This window comes from Aphelocoma coerulescens, chromosome 10 (genome assembly GCF_041296385.1).
Source record: "Aphelocoma coerulescens isolate FSJ_1873_10779 chromosome 10, UR_Acoe_1.0, whole genome shotgun sequence".
Classification (NCBI taxonomy): Eukaryota; Metazoa; Chordata; class Aves; order Passeriformes; family Corvidae; genus Aphelocoma; species Aphelocoma coerulescens.
Window position 1 is genome coordinate 20,673,182 of NC_091024.1, and position 17,718 is coordinate 20,690,899.

Below are 17,718 nucleotides of genomic sequence, written 5' to 3' on the forward strand. Positions count from 1 at the left end.
CCTTAACAGAATAAAATATGTATCAAATAAGTAAAAGAAGTATCAAACCTGAGCTTGCAATTGTTTTCTAATGGAAGTTGCTCTTAATACAACTCCTAAAGCTTCCATTTGAGCAGCTTCTTCTAAAACAGATTTATTTTTATCTGCGCTGATGCTGTAAAACAGAAGATGCAAATAGAGGAGTAACTGGAACAGGAACCCAACCAGCATCTCTGCTTGTATCCAGCCAGAACTGAAGTGGGTCAGGGCAGCTCCAGTGCTGTGCTGGAGGCAGCTTGTGGGAGCAGGCATGTACCATCCAAAACCCTCCCCTTGGCTTCTGTCGGGGAGGGTGTTTGATTGTGGCCCCTGGAGCAGCCCTGTGGCAGTGTCCAGGGGTGGTTTGGGGAACATTCCTCTTGGCTCACTCAGGAAGTGAGCCTCAACAGGCATGTTTCCTGCCAAGGGGAGAGCATTGGAGCTGCTGTTTGGTGGGTCTGAACTGCCCCAGGAAATTTGTGGCTTAGTCTTTCCTGTGATTGATATTGCAGGTAGCAGCAGGGAGGGTGGTTTAGTGTGTGCAAGCCCTGGCCTGGGGTAAGATTCATCCCCAGAACTGCACCGGTCAGATGAGAGATGAGGAGGTTTTCCTCCAGCCCTTGCGCTGCTGTGTGTCTAAGCAGTGGATGTGATGATTCCTTGCTGGGCAGAGCTGACCCAAAAAGCTCTGCTGCAGCTCCATCAGGAGCATGGGACCTCTCTAGGAGAGGCCTTGAATGTCTTTGACTCAGTGCCTCACTGCAGACTCCCCGGCACATGCAGGCCTGAGTGCTTGCACAGGGAGCTGGGTAGGGAACAGCTTTTGGACCTGCTGTCCCAGTGTGCCTGTAGCAGAGGGGTGCCCACTGTTCCCCTTCCCCAGCTCTGGTGGGACAGGCCCAGAATTTAGCATCTCCTGCTGCCTTGGGCCTGAGTTTGTCCCTGGTGCTGTGTGGTACCTGGGCACAGTGATAACCAGGCCCTGCTATGTGACATGTGGGGTGACCTGTCACTCCACTGTCACCAGGGCCAGGCCAAGGAGCCAGTGGAGAGAGCATTTGGCCTGTTAGCACAGCTGAAGTTCCTCCAGCTGACTTTCATTGGGGACTGTGTGTGGAGCTGCTGTAAGAGGGCTTGTGAGCCCTCTGCAGTACTCTTGGCAGGCTGGGGTTTTTAGGGTGACTCCAGTTGGAAGGGACCTCTCGAAGGTATCCAGTCCTACCATCGCTCAGAACAGGGTAGGAAAGCTGCTGGGTGGTGGCAGAAATAATGTAGCCCAAGGGGGTTCCAGAAACTAATTCTGCCTTGGTGTTCCCACAAAAACACCCTTTTAAGTGGGCACCTCCCCTGAGCTGGCTCGGAAATGATCCCCTTCCGAGGGGTGCTGTGGTCCTTGAGCTGTCACTGCACAGAGGCTGAGCGGTGCTGCTGTAGGGCTGGGGCACTGGGCAGGGCATCTCCAGCCAGGGCTGCACCTTCGATCCACATCTCCAGGCTCACTCCCTCTGTGCCTGGTCCCTCAGGCGATGGCAAACCAGCTGAATCACAGGTGCTGTCTGTGCTGCTGCCAGCACAGAGGCTGCTCTTGGGCACGGCAGCTGCTGCCACGCATTTGAGATGGCAGTGGGGATGTGCTGGCTCCCTCCTTGCCCCTCTGCCTGGTTTTCTCCCCGAGAGTGTGGAGGGAAGGTGAGGCAAACTCCCAATCTGTGATGCTAAGCGGTGCAGACCTCTGGAAGGTAGCTGGGAGCCTGCAGGCATCACTGGTGCTGGTCTAGCAGTGGCTGTATGCTGGTTGAAGGCCTCAGTGAGGCTTGTGTGCCATTTCCCAAAGACAATTGAGTTTGGGACTAAAGTATCTTTTTTCAGTTGTTCTTCCTTCACTGCAGCCTGCAGAGGGGTCTGGCCAACAGCCTGCCCCCCTCCAGAGAGCCCCCCTTCTAAAGGTGATATCCTGGCCTTGGCACCCCCAAACTGTGATGCAGCTGAGGATGAGTCACTCACCCTTGTTATCACGTCAGGTAACACACACAGCAGAGTTTGCACCCTAGATGTTGCAGCAGATAATTGAGAAGAGTTTGGTACTTAAATATAGAAGTGTTTGTTCTTGAGGCTTGCAGAGCTGAAGCTTGTTGTGCAGAATTTGACCCGAATATGTTGGCTTTTAAATCTCCCTGGGACTGATACATGTTAAAACCTGCTGTACTTCAGTGTTCTGATCTTTTTAAAGACAGCTGTGGTTGTGGCAGCCTGCTTAGTGAATGCAATTACCTGGGCACTTGTAATCCTGAATTGCATTTTAGCTGTCTTGTCTGATTTTTATACTTACCTTGGGCAGCTGTTTTCCCTTCCTAGAAACGCACAGGAGTAAATTCCCTGCCTCGGGAAGCTGTGAGCCTTGTTGTCAGCTGGGTCCTGCTCTCGGTGCCGGCAGAGGACCAGTGCTCTCAGATGTTAATGCAATCATCTTCTGTGTGTTCCCAGTTATGCTGCTGTTTCCATTTTTCAGGGCAAGTGACTTACCATGTTGGTGCCAGAACCAAGAATAGACCTCAGGTGTCCTGACTCTAATTCTGTGGTTCAGCTGTGGGATCATGCTGCCTTTTTTTATTCCCCTGCCCCCTTCTTAGCAAACCAGAAATAGCTGCCCGAATATCCTCAGTTCTTCTTCGCCCCAAATGAAGAATCTGTGAGGGCAGAGGTGCCTCTTTTGTAGTTCAGAAAAAAGTGGGCTGTGCTGTAGGTCCTATTTAGATGGTGTTTGCTGCTGGTTTGATTACATCTCCAGTTCTGGGAGCTGCTTTTCTCCAGAGCTGGTAGTTGGCTCAAGATTATTGGGGCTTCTGTGGTGATACAGCCTGGAGAGGACTGCGTGCCTTGGACTTTGAGTGGCTCCTCTCATAACAGCAGTGACAGTTTTTTTCAGTGGACTAGTGGGAATATAGTGAAATTGGGAAGATTTGAGCTAGCTAGATCCTCTGGAGTTACCCAATGTGCTGCTCAGGTGAGCTCCATGGGTGTAAGGACACAGTTCCCTCTCCAGCTCTGGGCCTTGTCCCATAGCTGCTCCACCTAAGAGGAAGAAAATCCTGTGCCACTGCTCTTGTTGCAGCTCTTCCTTGGGTTTTTTTGGTGCCCTGGTAAGAGTTTGGTAAATAGGGAGAATCCAGTGTCTGCCTTCCCTGTGCCAAGCAAAGCCTGTCCCTGCCCTGTGGCCCAGCCCCACATCTGCCAGTGCAGCTGCTGCTGGCCGTGGTTCAGGCAGTGTCCCTGTGCTGTGCCTGTGTGGGCTCCTTGCAGGCAGCTCCAGGTCCCACGGCTGCAGGCGGGAAGTGCTAAAATTCAGAATTGGGCTGGAATGTTGGTCACCCCTTCCCTGCCATGAGCTTTGAGCTGCTTGGTGCTTGTGTGTGAGGAGGGTAAGCTCACCCTGGCAGCACTGTGTCACTGCTGAGCTACAGCTGTAGGAGGTGGTTGAGGTGCCCATTTGCTTTTCAGGCGTGCAGATGTTTCTCTTGCCACGGAGTTTCTTAGTGTCTGTAGGAGGTGCTGCTTTTTGGCTGACTAAAACATTCAGCTTGCTCCCACCCCACCAGAGCAGAGCTTGGCTGGGTGGTAAAAACTGCAGACGAGCTGTTTTTCTGGAATTGCAGCAGGCTATTGTTTAGGACATTAGCTTTTTTTTTTTAAACTTTACAAGCTTATTTGATGCATGACAAAAGAAAGTGCACTGTATTCAATCTCCAGGGCCTCCAGTCACACTGCTTCTCTCCTCTGCTTCCCTGCCCCAAATGTGTAGATGGTGCTGCAGCCCCTGGGCATGGCAGGTGTCACCAAAACCTGGCTCTCCCACCTTATTTCTCCTGGTGAGAGGATTCCTGTTGATCTGTGGGGAGATCCAAGCAGAAGGGTGGACTTGCAGCCTATGTAGTAGTTGGTGGATGCAGGGGAGGCCTTAACAGCTTGCCATCCTTCTTGTGCTGAGTAATCTCCGAGCAGATAAACTTCTGGAGACGGCAGTGTCCCTCTGCCCAACCTTGCTGGGGTGCCAGCCTGCAGAGGTGACCCTCTGAAGGCCTTGCTCAGACAAGTCCTGGACTCCTCAAAGTAGGCTTTTTCCAGCCCTGCAGTGAGTTTCTAAAGGCTGGAGTGTATCTCTAGAGCATAACTTCCAAAGGTGTGTGTGGTCCCCTGGCCCCCTGGGGCTGCGGCCAGCGCGGTGTCGAGCTGCCCGCGCATGGAGCCCGTGGGTGCCAGACATGGCTGGCAGCTCAAGGACCAGGCCTGGCATGCTGCTCCTGCAACAGGGCTTCTTGGCCCCCTCTCTGTGTCCCCAGGCTCCAAGGGGTGCAGCCCTGTGGCAGATGCTGCTCTCAGCCATGGGGGAGCTCCCACTGATGCTCTGAATGTGGAGAAAGAACTTGAGTGGAAGGACCTGGGCAGCTGCTGGATGAGAGCAGTTTTTGCATGGGACTCAGTTTCTGGATAATTTAACTAAACTGGGAGTTTAACTAAACTGGAGATGCACCAGGGAGTGAAGAGCATCAGCACTGATCTCATGCTGTTGGCTGGGTAGTCTCCTGCAGAGCTGAGCTGAAGTTTTTTTTCAAAGGGCAGTGTGGAGGTGGCTGAGGTTCTGGTCAGCTCTGTCCATCAGGAGTAAACTCAGTGGATGTGCTATGTGAAATGTCTGGATGTGGCATTTGGATCTCTATTGGAGATCTTTTCCAACCAAAATGATGCTGTTGCTCTTAAGGTGTTATCCAAGGTGATAGTGTCATTTGTAATCAGCATAGTGGTTATTTTCCCAGAGCCTGTCTTTCCCTGAGCTGCCAGCACCAGCAATCCTTTGGGGTTCATCTTTACATTCATCTCTGACAGAATGGGTGTGGGCAAAGCTACCAGGAAGGTCTACACATCAAATGGCTGTAAATTACAGTGTGCAGGGAAGAACTGTGTGCTCCAAGGTCCTGGGCAGGTGCTGGAAGTCTTAAATTGTGTGTCTTGACCAGTGGATGGAATAGTAAAAGCTGTTCTCAGTGCTTGGTTTGGACAGCTTGCTGTTGGGGCACTTTCCCAAGGTGTGTTATGAATTGCAGCTTGTGCTGGTGGAGTGATCTGCTTGAGACAGGGTAAACTCACAATAAATGTGGCAGTTCAGTGGTTGGTAACAGGATTTAAAGGATAATTTGGGGTCTGTACGTAGCATTGACCTCAAGAGTTGAAACCACCTCTGTGGGCTCAGTGTAGCTGCTTGTTTCAAGTGTCTGGCTCGGGTATGATGAGTCTTGTGTGTGCTCCCTTGGGCATCTTTAGGGGCCCTGGGATGATGCAGGAATAAAGGTGTATCCAAACAGCCGTTACTAGGGAAAGCTCAGCTGAGGAGGAGGAGTCGTTTGAAGAATGCTCCTGTTCCCGGGAGTGGCCTGTGCAGCCAGGACCTGGCAGTGCCATGCGGTGTCACGGCTGTTCCACAGAGCTCAAACCTGCCAGTGCTGGGCTGCCGTGCCCGGAGATGGAGCGGAGCGCGCTGGCTCCGCGTCAGGCGTTGGAGCTGCAGCAGTGAGTCAAAAGTCAGTGCCGAGTTTCTATTAAAAGCTCCTGTTCTGCTGTCCCCTGCAGAGGAGCATTGCCATGTGCTTCCTGTGCTGCACTGAGCGGAGGCAGGAAAAGTTCCAGAAGCTCTTGGTGTGCGAGTGGTGAACGGGAGTCGTGTTGACCCCTCAGTTAAAATTTCCCCTCTAGGTGTGAAACATACTTCTTTGCACTCATGCTCTTTTCTTACCCTGAGTAGTTCCATGATACTTGCTTTTTCACTTTGGGACTTTCGTGGATGCTCTTGACTCCAGGAATTGCTGATGCATCTTGCATGTGCGTTGGGAATGATTTTTCCCTTATGTGAGCTGTCTGCTTGGGAGGGGAGACAAGGCCAGCTTCTCAGGAAGAGCTGAGGCCCCAAGGTCTTGGAGGCTTTTTTAGGTGGGCAGCCTGTGCTGGGCTCTTGTGCCCCATTCCCCAGGAAGGGTTTGGTGGGTTGGAGCAGGGAGTTAGAGCAGGATGCCTTTGGGGTGGTGCTGAGGAATGAGATCTGGGTGTCTCATGCTAGTGTTTCCTAGGCTACCTGCACAACCTGGCGTCAGGGCACGCAGCCTGGTCACTGAGCAAGGATAAAAGAGGAAATGCAGAGTTTGTTTCGTGGCTTTTCCTCCCAATGTCCCTGCGAGCAGCTGTGGGTACCAGGTGATGCTGAGTCAGGCCCACTGGCATGATGTGGGGTCTCCCATAAGCTCAGTGTGTCCTGCAGAGTGTGTCCTGCTGCCTGTGCAGAGCTGTCAAAGCTGCTGGAGTGGATGGAATCCATCCGTGTGAACAGCAGGATGTCAGCACTTCCAGGACATGAGGTTAGGGCTGGGGCAGTTGGAGCTGGCAGGACTCCGTGTGGTGGTAAATGCCCAGACAGTGGATCCGTTTGAAGGCCGGTAATCTTGACACTTGAATGTGCTCATACTGGCCTTACTGGTTTTGTAGCTGCTGTGAGAGCTGAGAAATCCTGGGAGAAATGTGTCCATGGTGGCAGAGATGAGGGTGACATAAATGGGGCAGAGCACCTGTGGGCCCTGTAATGCCACTGGGAGCTCCTGAGGAGCCCCAAACTCTTGCTGCTGCATCCCAGATGGAGTTCTGGTCCCGCATCTCTGCTAACCAGGAGATGAGGGGCAGGACAGCGTTGTCTGGCAGCAGTCTGCCTGGCAGTAGCTGCTGCAGTTCTCTGGAATGCCGTGCAGCTGGGGTCAGCACAGGGCTGCCGGCGTTCCGAACCCACGGTCCTCACTGGCTGGGGAGGAGGAGGAGGGTGTCAGCGCCGGAGCATTTGTTGGCAGCAAGGCTTGGGCTGTGGGATCAGCTGCTTTGCTTTGCCTCTTGTGCTGTTTAGTGACTAATCAGATTTTGGAGGCTGTCGGACAGATTCAGCTGTCTCCCCGGAACAATACGCCGGCTGTATTTTTAAACACATCACGTGGCTTCAGAGAAGTCGGCAGAGCAGAGAGTGCAGCTTGCCGGGGCTGGGAGATGCTGTGCCCTGCTCAGAGCTGTGACTAGGAGGGAGCATCTCCTCCCCGGCTGTGCCACATCCCCTCCATCCCGGGGCTGCTGCTGCCCGGGCTCTGCCCAGGTAAGGACTGCTGGGCTGGCCAGTATTTTCCTGTGGCTGCAGGGCTGGGTGTGAGCACAGGTGCTGCTGTTGGGGAGAGCCAAGGGCAGGAGGTCCCTTTCTCAGTGCGGTCAGAGGTGAGTTCCTAGTCCTGTGATGTAGCCAAAATAGGGGAATCTCAGAGGGATAAGGCTCTGCAAGGGTGGGAGGATGTTGTGACTCTTGCTGAGGGCTCTGCCTCGAGTTGAGAGAGATGCTTCAAGTAAAGGACCCACCTGTACCCGTGTGAAGTCTCTGTTGGCGTGGTGAGGTTTTTCCCCAAGTGTGAGGCTGGAGATGCCAGCTTCATGGCAGCTGTGCCATTGGATGATGCAGCTTGGGATGGGTACATCCCAGCATCTGGCCTCAGTCGCGCTCAGCAGCTCGTCCTGGTGCTGACCGCACTGTCCTGGTGTCTGACCGTGGTGCACTTGAGCACGGTGATGTTGTCACTCTCTTGGTTTGGATTATTAATCCTCATTGGTACAGGAGCTGCTGAAAATCTGGGTTGAAACCTTGTGGTTCAGCTTGCTGTACCAGGTGGGGCTTGGAGGATCTCAAGTGGATCCCAAATTTGCTTTGCTGAAATCTGAAAGCTTCAGGGCAAGCTGCCTTGTTTTGCAGCCTCTGAATAATTAAAACCATTTCTGAATGCTTTGCTCTTTTCACTGGGTTTGGGTACACATTCAGCTTGCTGAGACTTGCTCCTTTTGAATAGACTGGCTTGTGTTGTGCCCCTGTGGGATCCCTGCCCTGCGTTCCTTCTCCTTCTGGGTGGCAGCTGCCCCCACATCGCTGACCAGGATGTGACTTTTTGACCTTTGGGTAGCCTGGTCCTGTGCTCAGAAGTAGCTCTGTTTGTAGGGAGGAATTTTCCTGGATTCTCCTCAGTGGGAGGAAAACCTGCAGTGTGAGGGAAGCAGTCTGGCACATCCTTGTCTGCAGGCTCTGGGGCAGAGGCCTGACCAGACAGGCTTGCTGTGAACACGCACCGGGGACAGCGAAGCCTCTGTCAGCAGCCCAGGCTGGCACCTTCCTGTCTGCCCACAGCCAGCTCCTGGCAGGGCTGATGGGAGCAGTGTCCCTGAGCCTGAAAATTCCTACTGGTGGACCAGGTGTGCCTGCCACGGGTGTGTGCCTCCATCCCTGAGGAGCTTGCTGAGCCCCAGCTTGCTCCAGCACAAGTGACAGGGAGTGGCATGGACTGGGCAGAGGGCCCTGTCCCAGAGCACCTCTGAGGTCCATAATCTGGGATGCAGGGTCTCTGAATTTCTCCCAGATGAAGTGGGTTCTCCTGGGCAGTCTGTCTCATAACCCTTCATGTTTGTCAGCCACACCAGGCTGCTGTGGGTTCTTTGCAGCACCATGGCCCAACTGATGGCAAACACCAGAGGTGCCACCTGCCAGATGTGCCATTTGTGGGCTAACAGGAGCCTGGTGGCCTCCTGGGCCACAGGAGCCAGGAGGAAGGAGCAGTGTTGTGCTGCAGCACTGACAGACTCTCTCTGTTGCAGTTCTCAGCATGCTGAGTAACCCTCTTGGGAACGTCCTGGGGAAGCCCCCGCTGGGTTTTCTGCCTTTAGACCCCATTGGTTCAGACCTGCCAGAAAAGTTTTCCACACCATCGCTGAGGAACTCCCGCTCCCTCCTGGACTCCCGCTCCAGCAGCCCCTCGGACTCGGACACCAGTGGGTTCAGCTCTGGTTCTGACCACCTCTCAGACTTGATTGTAAGTTTGCCTCCTGGGGTCTCGCTGTGTTTTTGGGGGAGCACGGAATAGCTGAGTGGAGCTGCCAGCCAGAGCCCTGCCTGCTCAGGAATGGGAGGGAGTGCTGGGGGGAGCCGTTGTGCCCACACTGGCACAGCCCCCAGGGTTTGGGAGAAAGGCTGCTTGTGCAGTCCTTCAGCACGAGCAAGCAGTATCCTCCTATATTTTCTTCTAAGCTAGTATTTTGGCCTTCTGGGTCTGTGCTTGCAGCCCTACTGGGTTACAGTAGCTCCCAGAGGGATCTTGAGTGCTTGAGCTGGTGTGTGGCAGGGGAGTGTCTGTGCCCTGATCCCAGCAGGGTGGCTGATCCAGCCTGGACTTTACAGGAGCTGCTGTCCCTTCCCATTTGCTGACTGCACTTCTCCATCTCAGGGCGGTTTCTTCTAGAGCAAACTGGGTCTAGCCTGCTCCCATTCCCTAAAGCACAGCTAAATTTGGAAGGCAGGGAGCAAGTGAGTGTCTGTCTGGCTGCCCCAGTCTGCTCTGCTGGGGCTGTGGCGGGTGCAAGTGGCAGCTCTGGGTGCCAGCAGGACAGCCTGGCTCTGCCCAGTTCCAGGGTGGTGCTGCATGGCCTGACCTTGGCGCAGGAGGATAAAGCCAGGAGCTGCTCCAGGCTCTGCTGTGGTGGCCTTGACCCCTGTGTTGGGCTGGGTGTGAAGGACAGAGCTGACTGGATGTGGGGTTGATTCTGCTGTGATCCACCCTGGAGAATCAGGATGTGCTGAGTGGCTGCAGCAGCCGGGCAGTGATGGTGGCAGGCGGCACAGGGCTCTGTGCTGGCCTTGTTTGTGAAGGGCAGGACTGGCAGCACGGCCCCGGCGTGGGCGGCTGGCACGGAGCTGTGCCGCGTCTCACCTCCCTGCTGTTCCATTAATCCGAGCTCTCCCTCCTCCTGCCCTGTGGTTCCTGGAGCTGGGCTGTGAGGATGAGATCCAGCTGGTGCCTGCAGAGCCCGTGGGCACTTCCAGGGAGCCCTGCTCACTGTGGGCACAGCACAGAGCCCACAGCCTGAGGCTCCTTCTGGGGTGGCTGGTGCTCCCCAGGGGTGACACTGTCCTTGAGGCTCCACAGCCAGGGGTAGCTGTTGGCTTGGTGGTCTGTGAAGTGCCTCCTGCTTAATGATCCCCGCTGCTGATCGTGAGCATGGGCCAGGCCTCAGAGGGTCTCAGGATATCCCTGAGAGCTCCCTCTCCTGCCATGGGCAGGGCCCCAGAGTGATACCTCACCTCTGGCATTACATACTCTTTACTCAGAGCTGGATTTCAGTGTGGCCTTTCTCTTGCAGTCAAGCCTTCGCATTTCCCCTCCTCTGCCCTTCTTGCCTCTCAGTGGGGTATCAAGAGACCCCCTGAAGATGGGAGTGGGATCCCAGCTGGATCAAGATCAAGCTGCCCTGGCTGCAGTAACTTCCTCCCCAGCCAGTGCATCGAAAAGATGGCCTGGAGCATCTGCGTGGCCTTCCTGGGATCTTCTGGACTCTCCAGAAGACCCCTTCAGTATTGAAAGAGAAGCCCGGCTTCATCGGCAGGCGGCAGGTGAGTCAGGAGGAGTGTCCAGGGGATGGTCCCACACCTGGGGGAGGGCAGGTTGCCTCTGTGCACACACTGGCTGGGCACGGAGTTTGCAGCAGAGCAGAGCTTGCTCCAGGCCCAAGTCTGGCTCTGGCTCTACCTGTTGAGAGAACAGGCGGGTGTGGGCAGCTGCCTGTGGCTGTGCTGCTCTGCTCAGCCTGTAGTTGGGGAATGTGGGGAGACCCGTGGGAGAGGGGGAAGGAAACGATCCTGTACTGAGTAGTCCTGGTGTCTTCTCCAAGCTGTGAACGAAGCAACCTGCACCTGGAGCGGGCAGCTGCCTCCCCGAAACTACAAGAACCCCGTCTACTCCTGCAAAGTGTTCCTGGGAGGAGTCCCGTGGGACATTACAGAAGGTGAGGCCCCATGCCAAGGCCTTGGGTGTTGACATTGGGATGGTGCAGGATGGAGTTTTTTGTGGGGGAGACTGACCTCTCTCCTTCTGTCTCTAGCTGGGCTGATCAACACTTTCCGTGTTTTTGGCTCCCTGAGTGTGGAGTGGCCCGGTAAGGATGGCAAACACCCACGCTGTCCTCCCAAAGGTAATATGCCTAAAGGTAATAGCGACACGGTAGGGTTACTTTTTTCCCATGCTATGTTACAGCACGGATGCTGGGATGGTACAGCTGCATGCTGGTGACTGGATGGTACAGAGCACCTGGGGTAATGTCCTGCCCTCACTTGGGTCTGCACCTGGGCTGCAGAGCACTGGCACCCCAAACCCAGCGTCCCCACCCATCTGTAGCAGGGTTGGACAGAACTGTGGGCTGGGGGAACCCTCTCTGGGTGTTTCTGGAGCCCCGTGTAGGGCTGTGGCTCCGCGGCCACTGCTGGTCCTGCTGCCAGCATGTGCAGCTGGGCTGACATACTGTGTGAGCAGGAATTAGTTACAGGATAGGAGATGGCTGGTTTGGAGGCCCTGTAGTGCCTGATGGCCTCATTCAGTCACCAGAGCAATGTGAGGTGGAGTACTGGCATCCATGGAAGGGACTTTAAAACCCTGGATGTTATTTCAGCCAGGCCATCCTAAATATGAAGCAGGGTCTATTTTCTTGCAGACCTCACTGTGGCCAGGCTGGTGGTGCCCACCTGGCATGTCCAGGTGTGGTTTGTGTGACACTGTGGCCCACGTGGCCCTGGACCTGGGCATCCTGCCCCTCATGCTGCGCTTGGGTTTGGGCTCTTCCCAGTTTGGCTTATGCATAAGAGTGTGCTGGGAACAGCAGGAGCTGCCACACAGATACTTCAGGTGGCACTCAAGAACAATTTTGAGGATGTCTGCAAACTGGGAGGTTCTGTTCCTCCTCCACCACAGCTCTAACAGCTGCTTCTTTCCCTTCCCCTCCAAAGGATACGTCTACCTGGTGTTTGAGTCAGAGAAGTCGGTGCGTGCCCTGCTCCAGGCGTGCTCCCAGGACCTGCTGAGCCCTGATGGGCTCAGTGAGTACTACTTCAAGATGTCCAGCCGCAGGATGCGCTGCAAAGAGGTGAGCAGAGCTGTGAGAGCAGCCTGACATGGCAGCAGGAGATGCAGAGGAGATCCCTGAAGGGAAAGGGAAAGCAGGGTTGGAAGAGCAGCCGAAGGCATGCCGGCTCCTGGCTGGCTTTGACTGCTCTGTGCCTGTGACAGGGATGTGTCAGCTCAGTGTTTGTCCTTCACAACAGCTTGTGTCAAACCAACCTGGAGCTCCTGGGCTGGTGGCGGACCCTGCCTTCAGGCTTCAGTTAGCTGGGACAGAGCGTGGAAACAGGGATTTGACTGCTCTGTATTGCTTCCATCACACCTTTGCTCGCAGAGACAGACTGGGATCCCTCAGGTGTTTTGTCAGGCCTCCTCTGCTTGCAGAGCAAGTGGCTTTCACACTCAGCAGGCCAGTGTTCTGGATCCCAGGCTGCTCTCCAGCATGGCCTTGGCTGGCTAACCTGTGCTCTGGGGGTGCTGGGGCTTACAGGAAAGGGGGACCTCAGATTAGGGATAACTGCCTGTGTTCAGGGAGTTACAGGAGGGAGATGCAGCTCTTAATCTAGACAGGCACAAACTAACTGTGCTCCAGACAGCTCTCACGGTGTCTGGCAACTGGCAGTGCTTCTGTGCTCAGTGATTTAGTTCTGCCAGAAGCTTCTCCTCTCCAGAGCCTGCCATCAGCTGCAGAGCAGATGGGAGCTCCTGATGGAGCTGGCAGTGGGTGGTTATTGCAGGGGTCGCCTCCAAAATCAGGCTCCTGTGCTGGGAGGTACCTGCCTGGGCCTTAAATGCAGGTGGAGGGATGGGGATTGTCCTCTGGCTGCCACCCCCAAGGGACTGCTGGCTTGGGTTCCAGTTTGGCTGGAAGCGGAGTTGGTTTTATCCCCTTGTGGGCTCTCTGGGGGTGCCTGGAGCTCCAGATGGATGTGGACCCTGAGCAGCAGTAGTAGATAACAAATGACATTTGTGGCTCGGGGCAGAGTCTGAGGTCTGGGGGTGCTCCTGGTTGCAGGTGCAGGTGATCCCGTGGGTGCTGGCCGACAGCAACTTTGTGCGCAGCCCCTCTCAGCGGCTGGACCCCAGCAAGACGGTGTTTGTGGGGGCCCTGCACGGGATGCTCAACGCAGAGGCCCTGGCAGCCGTCATGTACGACCTGTTCGGAGGGGTGGTCTATGCTGGCATCGACACTGACAAGCACAAGTATCCCATAGGTAAGTGATGATTCCACCGGGATTGGTGGTCACCCCGCCACGCTCTGAGGAGGCTGCGGTGTGCCCTTGGTTTGTCCTTCTGTTGGAAGACTGCCCAGGTGCCAGGCCTGGGGAGCAGATGCTGTCCAACCTCTTCTGCAGTCTGTGCTTCTCATCTGCTGGCCCTGGGGAGGGCTGATAGAGCTGATGTGCCTGGGATTGGAAGGTCCAGGATCATTCCCGAGCAGCCTGAAATTTTGAATATTGCTGTAGGCATTGCTGAAGGTTTCTCTGTCCTTGTTCAATGCTGTTAGAGGTTGGATGCTGCTGTAGCTGCTTATCCATTCCCAGAGCAGAGACTGCTGTGGGTCTTCTCACTCTTGGGCTCTTGTCACCAGAACTGAAACATGGTGTGTGTACCTCCCTGGAGGCCTCATGGGCCAGGGGACAGCACTGAGGTGGCTGGTCTGTTGGAAAAACCCCACAGCCTGTGCCTGAGGAGCAGCTTTCCAGGCTCAGGCTGCAGCAAGTCACGAACTTGGAGAGACACTGAATCTCCTGGTGTTGCCAGGCAGTAACAGTGTCAGAGCTTGGTAGCGCAGAGCTGTCTCTGCTTGTCACTGTCCTTGGACAGCAGTCAGGCTTTTCTGGGCAAGGCTCAAGTTTAGGATGTGCCTGTGGTGCTGCAGAGCCCCTGAAGTGCCTTTAGGGGGACAGTCTCACAGGGGTGGGAATGGGAGTATGAGACTAAGCAAGTTCTCAGTGTGACAGTGGATGAGGTGTCCCAGAACCTCCCTGTGCTGGCCCTGTGAGATCCCCAGCCCCCTGGGGTTCATGCAGAGCCCAGCTCGCTCCAAGGCGGCAAGATCCATCTCCCAGCAGCTCAGTGGAGCTTGACAGCTCCACCCTTGGAGCTGTCCTAAAGTCGCAGCAGTCAGAGCTCAGTTTTGGTAACTAAGCTGTGCCCTGCTTGGTTGTGCTGATGGAGGCATCTCCTGTAACCCCAGATTGGATCCAGGCCCTCCTGCCTGTGTCCTGTGCGATGCTTTTCAGGAGGAGAATGGATGGGGTTTGTGGCACTTTGTGCTGTGGCTGAGCTGTAGGGATCTGCCAGTGTCAGTCCAGGAGCTTGGCTGGGAGCGAGTGGTGCAGGAATGCTGCTGACTGGCAGTGAGGCTGCAAAACACCAGGCTCTGGGGTGAGGGGGAGGCTGGGAATAAAAGCTGCTGAGCTGTCTCGGCACCGGCGTATTTCAGGTGCAGCGTGAGGCACTCCTGCTGCTCCTGGGAATGTGGTGCCTGGAGAAGGAGGCAGGAAGAGCCCCCAGGCCCTGGATACCATCTCCTGCCAAAGCTGCTTCCCTGTCTGAGTGGCACCGGGGAAGGGGTGGTGCTGGCAGCGGTTCCCTCTCGATCTCTGCTGTTCCTCTCTAACAGTTGTGGTCTGGCTCATTGCAGGGTCGGGCCGTGTCACCTTCAACAACCAGCGCAGTTACCTGAAGGCTGTGACTGCTGCGTTCGTGGAGATCAAAACCACCAAGTTTACCAAGAAGGTGAGTGGGGCTGGTGGGGCAGCCCAGGGAGGGGTCTGTGTGAGGGGTGGTACTGCTGGGAGCACCAGTGCTCGTGGAGCCCGCCCCATGTTCCTGCTCCAGCAGAGGGAAGTGTGGCTGCTGCTCTGCCAGCCCCAGGGGTGCTGCTGGGGAAGGATTTGGGGTACCCAGGCAGAGGGCAGTCAGCCTGGTGCTGCTCCATGCCCACTGCCCGGTTCTCCTGATCTGCAGGTTCAGATTGACCCGTACCTGGAGGACTCCATGTGCCAAGTGTGCAATGCCCAGCCTGGCCCATTCTTCTGCAGAGACCAGGTATGGCCAGTTCTCCTGCAGCCTGTGCTCAGGGGTTTCCTCGAAGAGGAGCAGGCCCTGCTGCTGGGTTTTCGGGATATATTCACTGACTCTTTTCCAGTGGGCAAGATGAGCCCCAGCTGGGAGGGTGGCCTTGTTTTGGAGAAGGTGTGGCCCTCCTGGGGAGGGCAGCTCAGGTACTTGCCAGGAGGCCCAGGCAGGCAATGTCCACCTGGCTTGAGCCAGGGGTGCTGCAGTTCACTGGTGCTGTGCCAGCTCTGGGGCCTCGTGTGGGATGGACTGGTGGCCCTGAGGGGAGGGGAGGTTGCTGCTCTGTGAGCCATGATGAGCTGGGGTCGGGGTGCATTCCCCTGGGGCTGGCTGAGGCACAAGGAACTCTGGCTGACCTCACCTCGCTGCAGGCAAAGGAGCTTGGCTGGGCTCGGGCAGCTTCCTGCAGAGTTGGGATATGGGGTGTGAGCAGGAGGCAGGAATGCTGTGGGAGTGATGGGAGCACTGGCAGAGCCCAGCTGCTGCCCCAGTGCCCAGGCCCTGACTTTGAAACCTGTTCAAAAGACGGAAGCTGGGCCCAACAGGCCCTGCACAGCATCGCTGGCATTCCCTCTCTCCAGCCCATGGATCCACTGTGCTGGCAGGGGCTGCTGCAGGCAGGCAGGGAGGGGAGGAGCGGCTCTGCCGGTGTCCCTTTGCTGCGGGAGCCGCCCCAGCGTAGCCCCTGTGCTCTGCCCACAGATCTGCTTCAAGTACTTCTGCCGCTCGTGCTGGCACTGGCAGCACTCCATGGAGGTCCTGCGCCACCACCGCCCGCTGATGCGCAACCAGAAGAACCGGGACTCCAGCTAAGGGGCCGCGGGGCTGCCGCGGGCAGAGTCCTGGGAGAACCTGCCCCGAGGAGAGCGCAGCAGCGCCTGCCCGAGCCAGGCCCGGCTGGGAACGTTCTTCCTGAGGACTGACGGGGAAAAAAAACAAAAATCTTACATTCATGTTTGCACTTGCTGGTCTTTTTGTTTCTGCACTAATGCACAGTGAGTTTTGTTGGGGTTTGTTTGGGGGTGTTTTGAGGGGGGGAGTGCCCCTCAAGCCATTCTGCAGTTCCCAGACTTTGGTTCCTGGTTTGCTGACGAGAAGCAAAAATTGAAAACGAATAAACCCAACCAACCAAGGGCCACGTGTCGCGGAGGCGTCGCCGCAGGCGCCTCCGCCCTGGTTTTTTTATTTTTTAAAGGCGCTTTTTTACATTCCTTGCAATACTGGTGGAGAGAGCGCAGGTCTCATTGGTCATTGTTTTGCCGTTGCCATACAGTGCCTTTCCATTCATTTACCCCCACCTGGATGGTGTGACCTGGGTGTTCAGCTGGCGTTTTTTACTGTAACAACAAGGAGACTTTGCTCTTCATTTAAACCAAATCATATTTCATATTTTACGCTCGAGGGTTTTTACGAGTTCCTTTTTACACTCTTAAAAACAGTTTTTAAGTCGTTTGAAACGAGAGATTTTTTTCTTTCCTGGCAGCTTTTAACATTATTGCAATTTGTGTCTGGGGGCTGCTGGCAGGACGTTGTAAATCCAGGGGTTTGCAACGGGACAGGCCGGGCTTTGTTTTTGTTTTTGGATTTGAAACTGGACGGGATGAGGATCTCTGAGCTGCTGTATATAGTTTTAAATAGTTTGTTGCACTTTTTTAAGTTGCACTTATGGGGGGTTGATAGAGGTTTTTAATCACACAAAGTCACAGGACTTACCTTTTCTTTTGTAACAAGCTAAAAAAGGGCTGCGTTTTGGTGGACGATGAAGGTTCCTGGGAGCCCTTTCTCTTAGAGGGGACAAGTAATTTTCCTTTCCTTCCCGAGATGTTTGGAGTATCAGTGCAGTCGACTGAAATGCTGCTGCTGGGATTTGAGACCTTTAATTATGCCAATTATTATTATTTTGTTACTTTCCCCTCTATCGGAAGCTGTGTGCCAAAGAACCAGTGTCATAATTTCTCCCTCTTTACTATGATTATTTTTTTTTCTTTCCTGCTGAGCTGATGTTGCATTGTTGCATATCCCAGCTGCTCTTTGTGGGGTTTTGTGAAGCTGTGTGTGAAGTCTCTACCTCATTGTAGTATATGCAGGCAAGACTGCACTCTCCTACAGACGCGTGGAGTAAGCTGTGGTGTAGTTTTTGGCACATAATAAACACGTTGCAGCAAAAAAAACTTTCTTGGGCCTTGTGTGCTTCGTGGGGGATCTCTACAGCTGGGGAGGGCTCTGGTGTCACTTCCTGGAGGCTGTGGGGAAGGGATGGATGGGAGCTATGAGTTGTGGAGGCTGTAGGTGACTCGGCTGGGAGGGAGCTCTCTGCTGGGCAATGCATTTTTAGATTTTACCCGAGGTGCCTGTGAGGCCCTAGGCCCCAGCTGGAGCACTCCCCTAATTGCAGGAACAAGTTACTGAGGCTGAGTGCAGGGGCCTGTGTTGCTGTGCTTTCTCCCTGTGTGGCAGTGGGGAGGGGGTGACACCCTGCAGGGCTGTGAGGGCTCCCAGGGCTCATCTCTGTGAGGCTGGGAGAGAGCTCAGTTGGACTCAGGCTGCCACAGTGGCCGCCTATTGTGCCCCATGCTCCCGGAGCAGGGAAGGCTTTGGGCTGCTCCCGCGTCCCACAGTG

The 17,718-nt window shown here is 55.2% G+C and overlaps 1 protein-coding gene across 4 annotated transcripts in view; it reads left to right on the forward strand.

The window, feature by feature from the left end:
• Positions 1 to 17,256, forward strand: part of CPEB1 (cytoplasmic polyadenylation element binding protein 1) — a 38,939-nt gene extending 21,683 nt beyond the window's left edge. For 3 of the 4 annotated variants that reach the window (XM_069025866.1, XM_069025869.1, XM_069025868.1), the window contains 9 exons: positions 8,725 to 8,939; positions 10,264 to 10,513; positions 10,792 to 10,905; positions 11,002 to 11,106; positions 11,900 to 12,036; positions 13,027 to 13,225; positions 14,662 to 14,756; positions 14,988 to 15,068; positions 15,801 to 17,256. In XM_069025866.1, coding sequence (XP_068881967.1) covers positions 8,725 to 8,939; positions 10,264 to 10,513; positions 10,792 to 10,905; positions 11,002 to 11,106; positions 11,900 to 12,036; positions 13,027 to 13,225; positions 14,662 to 14,756; positions 14,988 to 15,068; positions 15,801 to 15,911 — 1,307 coding nt within the window. In that variant the 3' untranslated portion in view covers positions 15,912 to 17,256. The remainder of the gene's footprint in view (positions 1 to 8,724; positions 8,940 to 10,263; positions 10,514 to 10,791; positions 10,906 to 11,001; positions 11,107 to 11,899; positions 12,037 to 13,026; positions 13,226 to 14,661; positions 14,757 to 14,987; positions 15,069 to 15,800) is intronic. The other variant, XM_069025867.1, reaches the window with a different exon arrangement.
• Positions 17,257 to 17,718: the final 462 nt, after the last annotated feature.